Below are 19,068 nucleotides of genomic sequence, written 5' to 3'. Positions count from 1 at the left end.
CATTAGCATAGAATGATACAAATACATTGGCAAGCAGAGCACTAAATAAATAAATAGATAAACAAACTAACAAACTAACTGAAGGAATGAACAAACTAACTAACTAACTAACTGAACTAACAAACTAACTCAACAAACTAACTGAACGAACTAACTAACTTACTAAACGAATGAACAAACTAACTTACCGAACGAATGAACGAACTAACTTAACGAACTAACAAACTAACTGAACTAACAAACTAACTAAACGAACAAACTAACTAACTTACTGAATGAATGAACTAACTAACTAACTAACTAACTAACTAACTAACTAACTAACTAACTAACTAACTAACTAACAAACTAACTAACTGAACAAACTAACTAACTAACGAATGAACAAACTAACTAACTGAACAAACTAAATAACTAACTGAACCAACGAACTAACTAACTGTACGAACTAACTAACTGAACAAACTAACTGAATGAACTAACTAACTAACTAACTCACTGAATGAACTAACTAACTAACTGAACGAACAAATAAACAAACTATCTGTAATGTGAAGTGGACACTGATGAGGGAGTTGCGGATCGAAATGCAGGTTAATTGAGAATAGTCAGGCATGCAACAGTCTCAAGAGCAAACAGATGTATGCAGGCAGATCCAGAGTCGTAGTCAAATACACAGGCGACTGGTCAGCACAGGCAGGCAGCGATCTGCAAGGATTAGATCGCTGGTGATTTTGACACTAACTAAATAACTGAACTAACTAAACTAAACTATAATTAAAGTTAAATAAAAACAACCTTTATCATTCCAGACTTCTGAATATCAGTGTATTTGAAACAAAGATACAAAAAAATTATTGCAACTCAAAATATAATTGAAACAAAGCCAGAATATATATAGCATTTAAAACTTAAACAAAATCTACGACAGTATATGAAAAACAATAAAACAGCATTGCGGCGTCACAGTGTTTTCTGTTGATGCACCATGACAGTTTGTTCTCTGCCGCCACTAAAGTGCTTCTTTTTTTTCCGGTGCTCTGTTTGCTCTGAGGGTCTGCAGGCTGCTGTACTGATCAATATCTCTTAGTGATCAATAAAAGCCTCTCCTCTTAAACTGACAAATGCAAGCTCATCATGAGCACTATCTACAGCTGACAAGCAACTAAGATCATTTAAAGTTAGGACATCTTCCACAATCAATATGAAGGCCGCCTGAGTTCTCCAAACCCACTCATGTCAAGAGATCTGTCACCCACGCATCCTTCCAATACAGTAAAATATATTTCTCTCTTCCCTTATTAAAGATACATTTAAAATATAAGAAAATAAAACATGTCGAAAAATAAATATAAAAAAATACATTTAATCGCAACCTTCATACACATTTATTTCAAAATAAATTTCAAGTTGAGAAAACACATTGCAAACTTTTCACCAGTGTGTGGATTGAAATCTGAAATATGCATTATTTATTTATTTTTTTTAAATTTACACTAATTAGAATAAGAGAAATATATCTTGTACAGATTTTCTATGGGGGAACAAATATAGCTGTAATGTTTGTTACACTGGTAGTCAAAAAGAGTCATATTTTTGAAAATGTTAAGTATACTGTACACCTTGCTTAAGTAGTTTAGGCTTCAAATAAAGATTTTATTTAAATTTTACACTAGCTAATGTATTTTTGTAAAAAATAATTAAGCAAAATGTATTTTAAAAGCTTTAAAAGATATTTCCAAAATCATTTTTTAAAAACTATATATAAAGTGCTCAGTACCCCTTTTGAAAATATTTAAGCATTTTTTAAACTTTGAAAGAAAATCCAATATATTTTGGTGCATATGATCGAAACAGTTTTAATAAACAGTTAAATCACTTTAAAAAAATGTTGGGTTCCACACAATCGATTTTGTAAATATATATGTAATATTTTTGTATAAATATTTTACATGTAGTGTGCAATCTTGCTTGTCCAATTACTGTAATGTATATCTCATATTTCTTATGTTACCCAAAAAATACTACAAATTAGCATCTATGAAAATATGAATTCTTGGTGGACATCCTGTCACTATTGTTGGCCTTGCCAGAGATTATACTTTATCCAATTGCTCTCAATGCATGCTACAGCAGTTCAGGATTGTGGAAGTTCTTTATTCTCAAAAAAAAAAAAAAAAGGGTAGTGACTGTGCTGTGGCAAATCTACATATATATATATATATATATATATATATATATATATATATATATATATATATATATATATATATATGCCTTCAAAATTTACTTTCACTTTACTTTCTTTATTGTCCACAAGTGGAAATTAAATAGATGATGCAAATTGTATTGCAATAAGAGGTCATTTACCAATTTCGCAGACATTACAAAACAATGTCAATATCAGATTTATATAGTGTAAACATGTGCGTATACAAATGTTTGATAATTAAATCAATTGTTTTGAGTGTGATGGCTTACATGATGTAAAATGATTGAGAAATTGTGAAGAGCTTGACAGTTTAAGAGAGAATCGGCAAGCCATATGCAATTCATTTTTGACCAAACTACACACAATTGTACTTATTGTTTGCACACATGTACAAAAGCATTTGTAGTAGTAGTAGTAGTAGTAGTAGTAGTAGTAGTAGTAGTAGTAGTAGTAGTAGTAGTAGTAGTATAGTAAGCTTGATTGTCCTTGACAGGAAGTTTGTTATAGGCATCACCATACTGCTACAGAAATTCCATAAAACAAGCAATAAAAACAATACAAAATACAGCAGTTACCAATTTTATAATGGTAATTAAGATAGCATCTTGTTAAATAAACCCACTGAAACAGGTACAAAGGATTTCTTATAACGGTTCAACCTACACTTTGGGACTCTATATCTTCTACCAGAGAAAAGCAGTTCATAATGTGGAAACAAAAAATTAGTTGGATCATTCAAAATCCTTTCCACCTGATTGAGGACACAAATCTCATATAAAACTTGAGGATTAAAATATTTATCGTGCCCAACAATTTTCCATTCTGTCTTTAGGAGATGCATCAACTTAGATTTACACTAAACAGATAGGTTGCCAAACCACACTGTGATGCCATATCTAACAATGCTTTCAAGAACAGCTTTATAAAACAACATCATGAACTTCTTGTTGACTCCAAAAAGACGTAAACTCCGTAAAAAAATAAAAATTCTGGTGTAAACGAGAACAAACCCACTCAATGTGTGTTTTCCATGTAAAAAAACCTGTCAATCTAAATGCCCAAGTACTTTTAGGTTTCTGACTGAGTAATACTATGGTCGTGTACAACCACTTGAAGATGGTCACCTATACACTTTGGGTGAAATACCCTCTCTTTTAAAATTGCAATTTGTTTAAATCAATAATAAATGCCAATTTGATGTGAACAATAAGCAAATGGCTCAGTGACCTAAACTTACTGTTTTGAAAAATAAACATTTAAACTGGGAATTGAGCCAAAGCAGTTGAAGAAAAACTCTCATTTGGCTCTTAAGTTTTATTGTAAGATTATTTCCTGTTTTGGCTTTGGTACTGCAGACTAATCTAAATACATTACTTTAAAGCATCCTATAAAACATATAAATTCAAAAGAGAGATCAGTGAGGGGTGTGCACATTTATGCTGAGCACTGTATATAAAAATATCTAAAAAAGACATGTGGGTTAAACAGAGCTCCCCATGGCTTAGGAGAGATGGACAGTGTGGTCCCTGTACGGATATCGAGAGCCAGAAATACTCCACAGCAGACAGCTGAGCAGCTCACAGAGGCTGCACCATCTCAATTCTGCCACAGGCCATATTTCTGTGGTTTTCTGAGCAACACAATGCAAGACAAGCTGCTGTCTCTTTCAATGTGCCCCCAATGGCCTCTCTCTCGCTCTCTCTCCGTCTTCTTTCTCTCAAAGACTCAAAGATGATATAATGACTAAGGCCACTATATAATGACGATGGACACTGTACTATCCCATGAGGCCACAGGAGAGAATTTGTGAATGGCAGAGAAGTGATGGTCATGTGACAATAAATGGCAAAGGCAGTACAGTATATCCACACATTAATCATTAACACACATGAATCATATTCAAGATGGCTTCTCTTTTGATGGTAGCAAAATAATCAGTTATTTAAAATAGATCTACTCAAAAAGTGTGTGATTGCAAAATAATTTAAAAAAGAATAATGTTCGGATCTGTGTATGAGCAATTCAGCTTGTCTTCAATATGTGGCAATATGACCTGGTGAGGTTTCAATGTTACCTCTTGTATCAATTATATGTTACTATATTATATTATATTATATTATATTATATTATATTATATTATATTATATTATATTTTATTATATTACATTACATTACATTACATTACATTTCATTATATTATATTATATTATATTATATTATATTATATTATATTATATTATATTATATTATATTATATTATATTATATTATATTATATTATATTATGTTAATAATGTTTACCAAAGATTAACTGCATCCAAAATAAGGTTTTTTAAACATATGTTTTTGTTTTTTAACATTGTCAATAATTTTTGTCTCTTACACACATATAATTTATATCTAAATATAAATAAACAACTTCTCAAATATATGCATGCCTGTGTGTGTATGTATATATACACATGAGAAATATGACAGAAATAGCAGTGCGATGTGGCTGTATATTGGCACTGGTGGGAGGTTTGCGTTGGCACCGGTGCTGATATACAGCCATTTTGCACTGCTACTCATGTGATATTGTGTTTACAACAGTTTAATGGCATAATCATGTATATAAAAAAAGAAAAACCAAATACGGAGAGTTTAAAAATCCTTAGGTATGAGGAATTACCTCCGCCATTCCCTCACATCTACAGCTGATGCCAGAACAGCAAAAGCTCTTGCTATTTCACACACACCACTTTAGAGCTAGTATTTTAATGATTCACTGGCGTACTGTCTAAAGTGATGACAAGATAGGCGATTTTAAGATTATAAGAATGAAATGCCATCAGTCTATAGAGATTTCTCAGTATTTCTCTGTTGAAATCAGGATATCACAATAACCTGAAAAAGTTACTCAGGGTTATACAAAGAGGGGCCTGCATAAAATACATACATTCTTCATAAGCAAGTCCCATCCCACACTCAATACACTACAATTACATTGTATAAATACAGCAGTACATCATAGAAAAGAGAGAGATAGACTTAGAATATTACTTACCTGATTTATAATGATTTGATCAGCTGTAGTTAGAAATTATGCTGTTTTATCTTCTAAGCGCTTATTATGTGGTCTCTGTCACCATCTTGTGGATGGACAACATCAACTGTCTTTGGTCTGTTCAATGACAGCCTAATGCTAAAAAAGCCTCAAAACTGCATTATGTTAAACCTTTTTTTTTCAGCAGTATTCATCAAACAGTAGTGTCCTCTGCTTGTTGCTGCATGTAGGCTAAGTAATACACAAGGGTGAATATTCTTGCTTAGGGTTCTTAGAATTGTAAAACCAGATCTGGGGATTCACAATTTTAGGAAGTGGAAAAATTAATTTGATCATGAGTGGATGACAATAAATATGTTTGTTAATAGCAGTCTAAAACTTTTTGAGATTGTCCAAATATCTCCACCTCCTCACTCTCTCTTGCTTGCTTTGCTTTGTCTTGTTCTGGGAAAAGAGGTTTCATGTTATACCCTGCTATAAAGCTATTAAATCTCACCACCTCTGGTTCTTGGCTTTTCTAACTTTGTCATTGCTCTGTGCTATACATAATTACATTCATGTAACGACTAAATCAACCTAAACCCCTTAACTTTCTTCTTCATCTTTTTTTTTTTAAATAGAAGTCATCATCTCTTGAGTTTTGGAGGAAAGAGACCAATTAAATGTGTTATTTAACCGGCATATATTCTATGGTGTCATTTCTATAATGAGCCATGTTATTTAGAGGAGAAACCCTCACACCAGTGGAAAAAGCCCCTGGGTCTTAAAGGGAAATGCCACTAAAGTTATATTATGGAAAGTGTGACTTCTGGTGATGCTACATTTTATAGGCGATGTGCTGCATTATTTGAAAGTTTGCATCTCATTAGACACTTAGAAGTCACTTCACATTAGGCTATAGACCAACCTATTTAAACGGTACCCACAATGCATCAAACCAAAGTTGTGAATCCTGATGGCATCCAAAAACGCACCACAATTTCATTAATTCTAATGGAGGCGCGCATCTTGCATTCATATTCAGAGCACATAGTACGTGCGCTCGCATTTTCAAGACGCATCAGTTGAAAACCAAGAGTCACGCGAGAAGAACTGACCAATCAGCTTCATGCTTTGTATGGAATTTACACATTTCAGTAGACTAATTACTTCAGACAAACACAGACACTGCAGTGCTTTTGCATACTATGAATGTCAGTGGTTAGATTTATCCAGTTTTTCCAGGTTCCTCCCTGGATTTTGCCTACCCAAATAAAAAAGTTTCCCAAATCCACATGCAGAGGTGTTAATGCAACAGTTTGGTATCATTTTTAAGAAAACCCTTTGAATTTTCATAAAACACTGGTGAAAGTTATTCAAATATGTGTGTATGTTGTCTGTGTTATAACAAACCCCATTTGAAAGTGTACCCTTAGGTTCTGTGTGGTCTAGGTTGCTATAATTAATTTAGGTGGTTCCTGCACATATCAGTAATGAAAAAAAAGAAAAATGTCTCTATCATAATCTATGCAAAAGATATACTATAAGAGCTGCAGTTTATTTTGTATTTTTATAGGTATATATATATATATTTTTTAAAGTAACTTCAAAGTAATGTAATTAGTAATCTGATTACTTTTTACATTAAGTAGTTAGTTTCCAGAAGTAGTCAGTAATTTGTAATCTATTACTTTTTTAAAGTAATTTTAAAGTAATTTACCCAACACTGGTTCTATCTTGACTGAGAAATATTTAATCTAATACAACAAATTTTGCATGTCATTTATTTTTAAAAAGTTAATGTGGTAACTTACCATATAATATGTTTATGAGAGATATTGGCATGACCAAGATGCCAACCAGCATGTCTGCCACTGCGAGTGAGCGGAGGAAGAAGTTTGTTGCATTTTGCAGCTTTTTCTCCAGCGACACGGCCAAAATAACCAAAATATTCCCTCCTATGGTCAGAATGATAATCACTAGAATCAGCAGGGCCGGCCAGTTCTTCTCCTTCATCTCCTCCCTTTTCACCCCATGAGGAGAAGACGAAGAGGAGGACGACAGATTGAAGCTGTAGTCTGTCCCAAAGAAGCTCTGGTTCAGGCTGACCGTGGTGTTCCCAGGCCAGATCATCCAGCCAACGAGGTCTAAGGAGGATGTGGTGGAACTAAACCCACCCAGAACTGGCCCACCAGGTGCCCCCATCATCTGATGTCTTTCCCTGTCGCCTGTTTCAATATGAGCTCATGGCCGCTTATGGGAAGAACAGTTTTGTAAGTTAAAAAATGATACAGCGATCCACTCGAAATGCTATGTGAAGGAGAAATCTACAGCGCTGAGGATATCCATAGCATTTGTTGTTGCTGCTTTCTGGCTCAGGATCTTCTTCATGGAAACTGTATCTGCAAAACACAATGAGAGACACACAAAAGAGGAATGAATACCAAAATATATTTAAAGATGATACTCTTACTATCACAGCTGCTCTGATTCAATAATAATAGGAATCTATGGCACAGAGAATAGAAGGAATATTTACAAAACATCTGACATCTGACTGACAGCACTGGGGACTTAATTTTCAGCCGTCAAAGGGAAAATATCTCCATTGTAAATTGGAGGATGCACAAATGATCAGGTTTGGAAAGATCCATTCATTTTTGGTCAACTGGTGTCACCGTGTTCCTGTGGTAATAGAGGGTAATTGAGTTTAAAAGTTAAAATGATACACTACAGTCTGAATCTCTGCGAACCGGCTTGTACTGGCTTATCGAAAGCTGTAATTCACCAGATCGGCGGCTACTCGTCATTAAATTAGCTGGTATTAATAACTCAAGCCACATGTCAGAGGTAATGTGATGTAATGTCATTTTTTTCATGATGGGCAAGTGGGTAATTGTCACTTCATAAAGTCAGTCACCAAACGATGGCTAATAACCTTCGGTAATTGCAGTCTTCACCCTGTCGGTTATAGGCTGTGCGTTATAGTTGGTGTGGACTGATGGCATGTAACGTGCGTGGGATTACTAACCATGTATGCTTAAATTAAAAGAAAGAAGAAGGAAATGAGCTTTCTGTAAGGGCTTTTCCTGGAAATTATATGTGATATCATCAGTTCAATCTGCTAAATACAAGTATAAATCAGGTTTAAAACCTTTAGGATGGGCACACATGGGGAAATTCTGATGGTCAGAAGATCGTATAGGCATGTGCGTCATGTGTAAGTTTATTTGAAAATCATTCAGACCCAATGACATACAACACGATTTTATGATATTGTGAATTCTGAAGCAATTACATGAAATTACAAGCCAAAAAACATGGACATAAACACTGCTTTCATTTCACCTGATCAACAACTGTGTGTCTGAATTACATACTGTAGTGGCTTATAACCAGGTACACTGTAAATAGTTTAAGCAGTTAATGAATTAAGCAAGTTTATTAGCCTGATTGGCTAAGTTCAAATAGATTGATGAAGGAATGAACAATCGATTGAAGGAAGGAACAAACGAACAAAGTACAAACCGCAACCATGCTACCATAAATAATTGCCACATGACTTCCCTGTTGAAAAAAAAACAAACATTTAAACAAAACGTAAACAAAAATTGCAGCTTGTACATCAGTCTTTAGGGTTTGTACACTTTTGACCAGTTCCACATTCCAAAAGATGGTTCTTTGTATATTGTTTAAACATAGTAACAGTTTTATAAATAATGGTTCAGTCCTGAAGAATCCTTTCATGCTGTAATAATTCTTTGTGTCAGAGTTTCTTTTTCCGCCTTTTTTTTTCAGAATCAGCTAACTGTCAAACCACCTCACTTGTTTCTTTAACTTTTAAATAATAACTTGGTTTCTACCAAACTTAAAAAACCTCATTAATGCCTAAATTTCCATTTTAAAGCATGTTACATTTTTTTGAGAATTAAAATATTAAACAAAGAACCATTTTTCTAAAGCTGGATTTATACTTTCGCATGGCGCCGCATTGCGCACTGACTGCGCACACACCTCACGAAACAGACGAGGCTTTCATACTTGCTGCGTTCGCCATTATGTTATTCTTTAAAATGACTGGGGGCGATCAAAAGAAACTGACCGTAAAGTCAGACGAATAAACAGAGAAGTAGGAAGTTCCTGGATGTACGTCATATCATTAATATCGTTCAAGATTTTTATACTAATTATTTTTATTGTTTATATAAATTATTTTAATGATTATAAGGTTTTTTTAAAACATTGAAGATTTTTTTTTTTCATACTTTGATGCATCACTTGCTTTTGTTCATACCTCAGACATTTTTTCCTATTAAAGTTTATTAAAATATTAATGACAACAGAATGTGGGCTGCTCTACAGATATATTTTTATTATGGCAAGAATAAAAGCAAAAAAGCAAACTTATTAAAAAATACAGATTTGTTTTAGATTTAGCCCGCTCCACAATTCACACATTACTGTCTGGCTAGTTTCTGTCCTCTTTTTATGCTAAAAGGCAACAATGGTTCAACATTGCTGACCATTATCAAAACCTAGAAAAACAAGGCATCGGTATATTATAAAGCGATAGGTTCAAATATTCCAGTTCAGTTATCAAAGAAATAATTTGTTCCTTAATGATAGTTTTGTAACTTATAAGATTGTTTTAAATTCAAAATTGCAATATAAACATCAGTGTAAAACCAAACATAAAAAACATATTTCTGTAATTTTGTACCTGAGTCTCCACTTTTGCCATGACCTCTTTTGGCTTTAACAAACTTATGCCTCAGGTTTTTCTAAACTTTTTAACAAAAGCTTTCCTCCTTTCCCACTAATAGAATTTCTAGTCAAGAATTATTGATCATCTGGTAATCTCAGAGCAAATCTCTTCAAAGTGATTCATCCTCAACTCAAATTCAATGCGACGCTGCGCACTGTTCGCTTGAGTATCCAAAAAAAAAAAATCATGTGTTCCGCCGGCCAAAATCATGTCGCGTGCAGCAAAAGCGAACCTATGCGAACTCTGCGATTACGTTTTATTCGCTTGCTTAATTACTCACTTGTAAGCCATGGATTAGATCATTAAATGACCGCTTTCACTAAACTAATGAAATAACCACGTCATCTAAAAATCTAAACACAAGTGGTCAGAAGTGATGCATTTAAATATATTAATAATATCAGGTGTTGCATCTATTCTGACCACTTACTCAAAAACACAGGTTAAATCTTGATGGAAACCAACTGAGAGACCCATCTCAGGCTCATTCTGAAAACATACCGCTATATGCATTTCTGAAGAGCGCCAAATATGTCCCAAGAGGTATGTTTTTTTTGCAGTTTTTGTTTTCGCAAATCATCCAGAGGTTGCTGTGTATGCTTTATGAGAACTCAAATTTCTCTCCTGTGTGCCTATGGCACCTGTTGTTCATGTGTAAATCCACTAGAGGCTGCTGTCGACTAACTGACTAATTGGCTGACTGATCGACCGAATGATTGACTGACCCACACTCCTTCTTCCCTAAACCCAACCAATAGTGCTTTCAAAAGTGCTATTTGACCCGCCCACCCCTTTCCCTAAACCCAAGCAATAGTTTTAAAAAAGCAATCGAGAAAAAGAAAAGCCCTCGTCTGAGTACCACATTTTCAGACTTCACCACATTCTCACCCTGTTATTTACTTGTTTACTTTATTTTTTAGCTTCTGTTTTTGTCTTACCTGCTTTCTTGGACCTTTCTTCGCCGGACTCAAACCCCATCATTGTGGTTAACTTCTCCCTGCGTCACAAATCCGCCAATGTACATGGCGAGCTAACTGTTTTTAAACACAAAACACAGCCAAATGTAACTCAGGCTACATAATTCGCGATCTCCAGAAATGTATATAGGGCTATGTTTTCAGAAATAGCCTGTGTTGGAGACCAGTGTGGTGATTTTAAACATATATATATTTATATTTATATATATTTTATATATTTTTATTTTAGCTATATATATCTATATATATATATTTTAGCTATGATTTCAGCTTTATTTTCATCTGATGAAAATACTGGATCATTCCCTCCAGCAAGTGAAGAAGGGAACAAAAGAACGAATGAGTAAATCAGGGTGACACAAAGCCATTCCTCTGTAAACATTAGAGGCTCTCTCTTATAGACAGAAAATGTGCGTCGCGCAGAAAAATATGACACAATCTGTCCCGGCTTCCTTCTGCAATTCTAAGAAATATTCTTTTTGTCAGTGCAGGGGAAGGTGGTTTTCTGATATACAGACATGTTTGCCACAATGTTCCTCAGATGAAGAGAGTTGGTGGTAGCTCAGCTCTTCTCTGTAGAACGAGATAAAGCCAACAACGTACAAAAAAAAAAAAGCACAAAGACCCTGCAATCAATAAATCACCAGATAATCACCTCCTGCGCATCCAGCACACACATATACATAAACAAGAGAGCAGCCTGAATGCTGTTATATACGGGTTCAAGGTAAGTGCATAAAGGCCACAAGACTTCAAATTTACAGTCAGCCCTGAATCTTAATGACACTTCAGGTCCCATTATAGAGGGACAGAACATTTCCTTTGGGACACAATCTAGTGGGTACAAAAACATGAACACCATGTGCTGCAGTAGGCTAGGAAACAATATCAGTATTAAGAGGGTCTGAAATACTCTAAAATTAGAGGTGAATATGTGCACTTAATTGCGTACAACACAGAACAGCAATTAGTTTGTCTTTCAATCCATATGTTTTTTTTTTCCATTAATTTCAGCTAGTTTCTAAGTTAACATTTCTCATGTTTATTTATTAGAAATAAATAAATAGACAAATAGGAAAAATACAAATGAAAGGCAATTAACGATGTGCAATAAATATAATAAAAGCTATAGACAATATCTATTCATTTCATTTAAACAATTTATAAACACACCCGTTTAAATATTAACTACCATTATTGTTAATAATACTGAAACAACACAGAAATAATAATAATAATAATAATAATAATAATAATAATAATAATAATAATAATTCACAAGATTAGTTTTTACAGTATTTTGGATCAAGTAAATGCAGTCTGGCTGAGCTTTAAATACTTCTTTCAGAAACAATAGCCTTTACACTGCATATGACATAAAAAAGTGCCTTATTTAACAGAAACAGCAACGAAAATTATAATTAACTGCAATATTTACAGATATTTTATTGGCTCAACTTTAAGTGTTCAAGTACTATTGGGGTCATAGTATATAAAAAGATATATAAAAAAATAAAGATTTTTTCACAGTGACGGCATGGAAGAATCATATTGGGTTCCATCAAGAACCTTTCAGTTAAGAGTTCCTAAAAGCAATTTTTTTTTCTATGTGTGAAGGACTTTTTTTCTTTTTTATATACAAAATCAGTACAAAGAAAATACACTGGTATAAACAGAAACCTCAGCTATAATTCAGAAAATAAAAATTAATTAAGTAAAGTTAATAAACAACAAACAAATAGGTGTATTTACCAATCAAAGCTATCATAATGTTCAAATGTAATTATCAGAATATGATCAATTGTTCCAATAAATTGTTGGCATAGCACTAATCAGTTTTGAGGAAATCCAGAAAAGGTTGCCATTCAGTTTGAAATTGGTGTTGAGATTTTGGGTCCAAGGAGTGTATGCTCTCGAGCTAAATGACCTGATACGTCACCCATCAACTCTTTGAAACATGGAGGGTCGGAGGTTTTACAGTTTAAAAGTATCCTTTATTTCACAAGAGTTAGGTTCATCAAAAGGGGACATTTCTGGGACTTTGGAAAAGTGCCTAATGTCTCAGAATATTCAAGAATTGCACAGCAATGGTCCAGCTTTACCTCCCTTTGAAATACCTTTGATGAAGAATATTTCATTCATTCATTTTCATCCACTTTTCCAGGGCCGAGCCGTGAGGGCAGCAGTCTCAGGAGAGAACCCCAGACTTCCTCTCCCTAGACATTTCCTCCAGCTACTCCGCGGGGATCCCGAGGCATTCCCACACCAGCCGAGAGACATAGTCCCTCCAGCGTGTCCTGGATCTTCTCCGAGGCCTCCTCCCGGTGGGACATGCCTGGAACAACTCCCTAGTTAGGTGTCCAGGAGGCATCCGAAACAGATCCCCGAGCCACCTCAGCTGACTTCTCTCGATGTAAAGGAACAGCATCTCTACTCCGAGCTCCTCCCGGGTGACAGAGCTCTTCACCCTATCTATAAGGGTACACCCTGCCACCCTGCGAAGGAAACTTATTTCAGCCGCTTGTATCTGAGATCTTGTGATTTCAGTCATGACTCAAAGCTCATTACCATAGGTGAAAGTAGAAACATAGATTGACTGCTAAATCGAGAGATTTGCCTTTTGGCTCAGCTGCTTCTTTACCACAATGCACTGGAACATTGACTGCATTACTACTGCACCAATCCACTTGTCAATCTGACGTTCCATCCCTCATTCATGAACAAACCCCAAGATATTTTAACACCTCTACCAGCCCTAAGGAGAGACGTGGGACCATCCTCCTGCAGGTCCACCACCTGCAGAGGGAGCCATAAGGGGATTGAGTAGTAAATCGAGAGCTTTGCCTTTTGGTTCAGCTACTTCTTCAACACAACTGACCACTACATCGATCACATTAGTGCTACTGCTTCACCAATCCGCCTGTCAATCTCATGTTCCATCCTACCCTCACTCATGAACAAAACCCCAAGATACTTGAACTCCTCCACCAGCCCGAAAAAACAACATGAGACCATCCTCCTGCAGGCACACCACCTGCAGGGAGAGCTGTGAGGGGATTTAATGGTAAATCGAGAGCTTTGCCTTTCGGCTCATCTCCTTCTTTACCACAATGGACTGGTACATCGACGGCATTACTGCTACCGCTGCACCAATCCGCATGTCAGTGTCACATTCCATTCTTCCCTCACTCGTGAACAAACCCCAAAATACTAGAACTCCTCCCCCAGCTCGAAGAAACGATGTGCGACTATCCTCCTCCAGGCATGTAGGCATGCTCCTTGTGGCATGGGTGGTGGTCAAAGGTTAGGACCACGACAACCCGTTAGAACAGAAACTGGCTCTTGGGACAATTTTTATTTATCTAAAAAAACATTTTTACACTAAAATAAACTTTTGGGAATAAATGGATGACAAAGATTGTTCATGAATCCTTTAATGCCAATACAAATGCTTTATTAATATTATTATTATTATTATTATTTATTGGTGAACAGCAAAAAAAAAAAAAAAAGCCAACACCACTAAGTTTTTTTTTTAAAAGAGAGCACTGTTAGACCTTAACAAAGCTGATTGTTGCTCACCTGATGAGAATCCTAATCTTTGTCTCTCCAAGTCTTTCTACTGCTCTCTCTCGCTCTCTCTCTCTCAATCACTGCTATTCCCTTCAGACTCCTCTTCATCTTCAATTAATGAAGTGGATGAGAGTGCACTCACAAACTAAGTGAGATTCTGCATTCCAACAATGGGTAATTAGCCTCCTCAACAGAAGCCAATCAAGTAACTGTGAATTGGGATAAATTGGCATGAAACGACTACAGGAATCAAGAACAATGGCCAAATACCTTCCAGCGATTCACGTTTAATCTGGTATTGATCAGCCCTAGATTAGGGTTCATTTGGAAATGCACTTAATAGGGGCATTGTTGCCAAAGAATTCCCATTGCCTTGTGATCTAGCACAACCGCAAGTTAAAGTACACATTATCTGTTTTAGATTGAATATATAGTGGAGATCAGAATTAGAGAACAAGTTAGAAACACCTGTTTTTTTCTCCAAGAATACTGTAATCTTCATTGTTCAAATTTTGAAGGAACTTTAATTGTAGGTTTTCCATGCTAACCGAACAGCAGCTATGTTTCCATCCATATATGCAAATTAGATGTATGATGCTCTTCATCTCATGAGTTAAACTGGTGCCAAATATCTAAAAGAAAAATGTAATTTGCTGCAGTAGAAGTCAATGTGAGCCTTTTTTTTTTATATAATAAATGACTTTCGCCTTAGAAGACAAAGCCGAAATGCAAGGAACACACAATGATTTTCTCTGGGAGCTCAAATGCTTAAGATAGGTAACAGGAAAAGCTTCTTTAGGTAATAATACTAAACCACTTGGATGACGAAATTTGGCTAAGGCATTTTGGAATAATCAAAACAACATTTCAGATAGTTTATAATGTGCTCAGCCTGCTGGTTTGTTCATTAATGCTGTCCCATCTTGCCTATAATTGTTTTCACACAACCAGTTAAAACAAAATCACATGACTTTTTTTATGCTCATGCTGGAATTTAATTGGTGTTTACATCATAGCTAAAAAGTTTATCCTACTCAGTTGTGCAAATGTTTTTGTGCATTTTCAAAACATTATTTGCATCTTACCGCTTGCAATAAATGTTGCCATGAAGCAGAAGTTAAGAGTGTCCTTTTTTCTGCTATCGTGATGTACATCCTCTTGAAACGGTTCTGTAATGAGGAAAAAAACAATGTAGGGTGGTGCAGGAGTTTTGTCTTTGTAAACTGATTGGTTTGTTGAAAAAGGGCATTGCTAACAAAATAAAGGAAAAATAACAAATGGATGAAACCAGAGCAGAAATGAGACACCTACAGATAGCCCCGTCTTAAAAGAATTCCATGTGACAAGAAAGTAAAGAAAGTCATTTCAAGGGGCAGGAAAGGTTATGGTATTTGATTAAAGTTATGAGTGTAAATTACTTTTTACAAAATAAATTAAGTGCATAGATATACCAAGAACTATATACATATATAATTAAGAGTGAATTTTATTGCATGGTGACTTTGGGCATTTTTTACAGAGAACCAATGAATTTGTTCAACAATCTGTATGTTTTTTTCCATTATTTCAGCTAGAGCTAGTTGGAAACATGTCATGTTCATTTTTTTACAGTTATTTTTTATAAATAAATCCAGTCTGAGAATCAAATACTTCTTTCAGTAACAATACCCTTTATACTATATATCACCTAAAAAATCGGAATTATTCAACAACAGCAACAAAAACTAGTACTAAACAATAAAATCTGCTTAAAATATATGGATGAAAACATAGCTGTGATTTTACTTAACAAGATAACCAAGGCATTTAATAAAAAAATAAAATAAAATAAAAAAACATGAATAAAATTACTCAAAGATTTGGTCACTTTGTCCACAACTTCTCCTTTCTGTGATCTTCTCAGAGAAAACTTTCCCGCCAAGAATTTTTCAGGTTTAAATCAGTACTCTGGACCCTCAAGTGTTTTTGGCTTCATGAAACTGCTTTACCAGTTTTTCTGTGGGTCAGTGTCCTGCATAAAAACGTCTGGTTGATTGGGTCATGAATGCAAAGAAGGAACTGCTTGTTTCTTGACTCAACGTCTGCTACAGAAAACACCACCAAACCATGACACTTTCTCATTTCAGGTTCAATATTTGCCATCAATTAACCAATTCTCTATCACAGCATGCTCCTGAATGAAGATTAGTCGAGCGTTTAGACTATTTATGCTGCTTTGGTCATTGCAGAAAGGGCTTTCAATCCAAATATCTTAAACAATAAGACACTGTATGCAAAGACAGATCCTTCCCCTGTTCAGAGGTGATCTGGAGAGCAATTCCACTGTTGATATTCTCTACATTATCCTGTCCAGTTTTGCATTTGTCTTTCACAGACAAAAGTCTTTTTAGAGGACTTGAATGAGTTACATTGTAAAGATGCAATCTCCTAGAAATGATAGATTTAGAAAGACTAATGGCTATATATGGCTGAAAGAGTCATGGCTTTGGCTTTGATCAGGGCAACCTGCTGTCGGAGAGTTTCAAGTCACTTTTTGCTCCAACCAATTCAAATGTCATCACTCGATTGAATGGTTGTTATCATTGGTTATCAGCTGAGAAATATGGGATAGTAGGGGCTTTCTGCGCCTACTAGTTGGCTCAGAGGGCTGTTATCATCCATCCACATGGTTAACCAGCTATAGATTACATACAGCTGCGGCCAGAAGTTAACAAGAATTATTTATATTATTTATAATATTTCCCATTAATTGTATTTTATTAAGGTCTACCCCTACCCCAACCCTGAAACCAACCATCACAGTAATGTAAAAACAGATCTGGGTCTGGAGTCTTCTCTATTAGTATATCTGATACCATGTGGATGGATGATAAGTGTGAATGGGAGTATATGGGTGTTTTTCAGAGATGTGTTGCTGGAAGGGCATCCGTTGCCTAAAACATATGCTGCATAAGTTGCCAGCTCATTCCACTGTGGCGACCCCTGATTAATAAAGGGACTAATACGAAAAAGAAAATAAATGAATGAATAAGTGAAGTTTTTTATTGACTAATTTGAAGAGGATCATGTGCTTATGATTGACCACAGCTGGTCCTGCATTAGCTATCATGATTTACCAATCAGCCAAATCCAAACACACATACATAACCAGATTTTCTTACCTTAGTCATCTTTGCCTGGAGAATCCCCTTTTCCCCCACTATTCCTCCCCCTCTTGTCTAGATTAATCTACGACAGGGTGGCACAGTGGCTCAGTGGTTAGCACTGTCGCCTCACAGCAAGAAGGTCACTGGTTCAAGTCCCGGCTGGGCCAGTTGCCGTTTTTGTTTACATGTTTTCCCTAGGTACTCTGGTTTCCTCCCACAGTCCAAAGACATACAGTATAAGTGAACTGAATAAACCAAATTGGCACAGTATATTAGTGTTTAAGTATAGGGCATTCACCGCATAACCATATGCTGCTATAGTAGGCAGTTAAGTCACACCTAATAATCAAGGATTATCTTATACGCTCTCGAGACCTACCTGAGCTCAGACTCCCCTCTCTACCAATGGGTCAGCATGCCAAACACACTTTATTGTCAATTATCAGCACAAAGTGGGAACTCTTGAAACAAATGCGTGATCTTTTAATGTTTGATACAATTTGGTGTTTAAGTGAAGTTTCACAAACTAATTTCGAGAGGAGCACGTGATGTGATTCAATTATTAGCTAACCAATCAGATTAATCCAAATTTACTATAAGTAGCCTAGTAAAAAATTACTACCTTATCTACGTTTTCCGAAGAAACCCCCCATCCACCCCTTCTCCCCCCTTTCTTCCTATACCACGGGGAGCTCTCGAGAACTACCTGATCTCGTACTCCCCTTACATGCTCAATCAACCAGGTGGGAGCCCCGGGCTCAATTATCTTCGAGCTCAGGGTTCTCTCCCGAGACAGCATGCCAAACCTGCTAACATTTGTCAAACAATATCTAAGTGTAAACTCTTGAAATGGGGTTCTATGTAAAGTTGTAGAAGAAGAGCTATGTTTTTTTTTTGTTGAGATTGCATAAAACTGAAGGCATTTAAATATTGTTGTTTCTTTTAGAATTGTAATAATGTAATGTAAAAATCTTATGTTCACACACACACACACACACACACACACACACACACACACACACACACACACACACAAACACACACACACACACACACACACACACACACACACACACACACACATTATTATATATAAAAAGTATAAAATACAGTTCTGTCTGACAGTGTTTCAGACACTGACCTACTTGAATGTGTTCTTAAGATTGGCCGTCTCATTTCATATTTGAATTGGAAAATGAATTGCAGAAATAGTTTTACATGATGGGAACCGTGGGCAGACAAATTTGCCTGAGGGGACTAAAATTTCCTAAGAAAAGTTTAAGAACCCTTTTACTTCCTGACAGGAAGGTTAAACATTCTTCTAGGCTGAATCTGTATGTGTGGGTATGTGTGAAATAAGGATAAGAAATG

At 35.6% G+C, this 19,068-nt stretch overlaps 1 protein-coding gene across 4 annotated transcripts in view; it reads right to left on the bottom strand.

The window, feature by feature from the left end:
• htr2cl1 (5-hydroxytryptamine (serotonin) receptor 2C, G protein-coupled-like 1) overlaps positions 1–19,068 on the bottom strand; it is a 78,656-nt gene that overhangs the window by 29,094 nt on the left and 30,494 nt on the right. For 2 of the 4 annotated variants that reach the window (XM_073905907.1, XM_073905909.1), the window contains exon 2: positions 7,051–7,638. In XM_073905907.1, the coding sequence (XP_073762008.1) occupies positions 7,051–7,444 (394 nt within the window). In that variant the 5' untranslated portion in view covers positions 7,445–7,638. 4 annotated transcript variants of the gene reach the window in all.

This window comes from Danio rerio, chromosome 7 (genome assembly GCF_049306965.1).
Source record: "Danio rerio strain Tuebingen ecotype United States chromosome 7, GRCz12tu, whole genome shotgun sequence".
In the NCBI taxonomy this organism is placed as follows: Eukaryota; Metazoa; Chordata; class Actinopteri; order Cypriniformes; family Danionidae; genus Danio; species Danio rerio.
The sequence above is the reverse complement of the archived record's forward strand: the minus strand, read 5'-3'. Positions and strand labels throughout refer to the sequence as shown.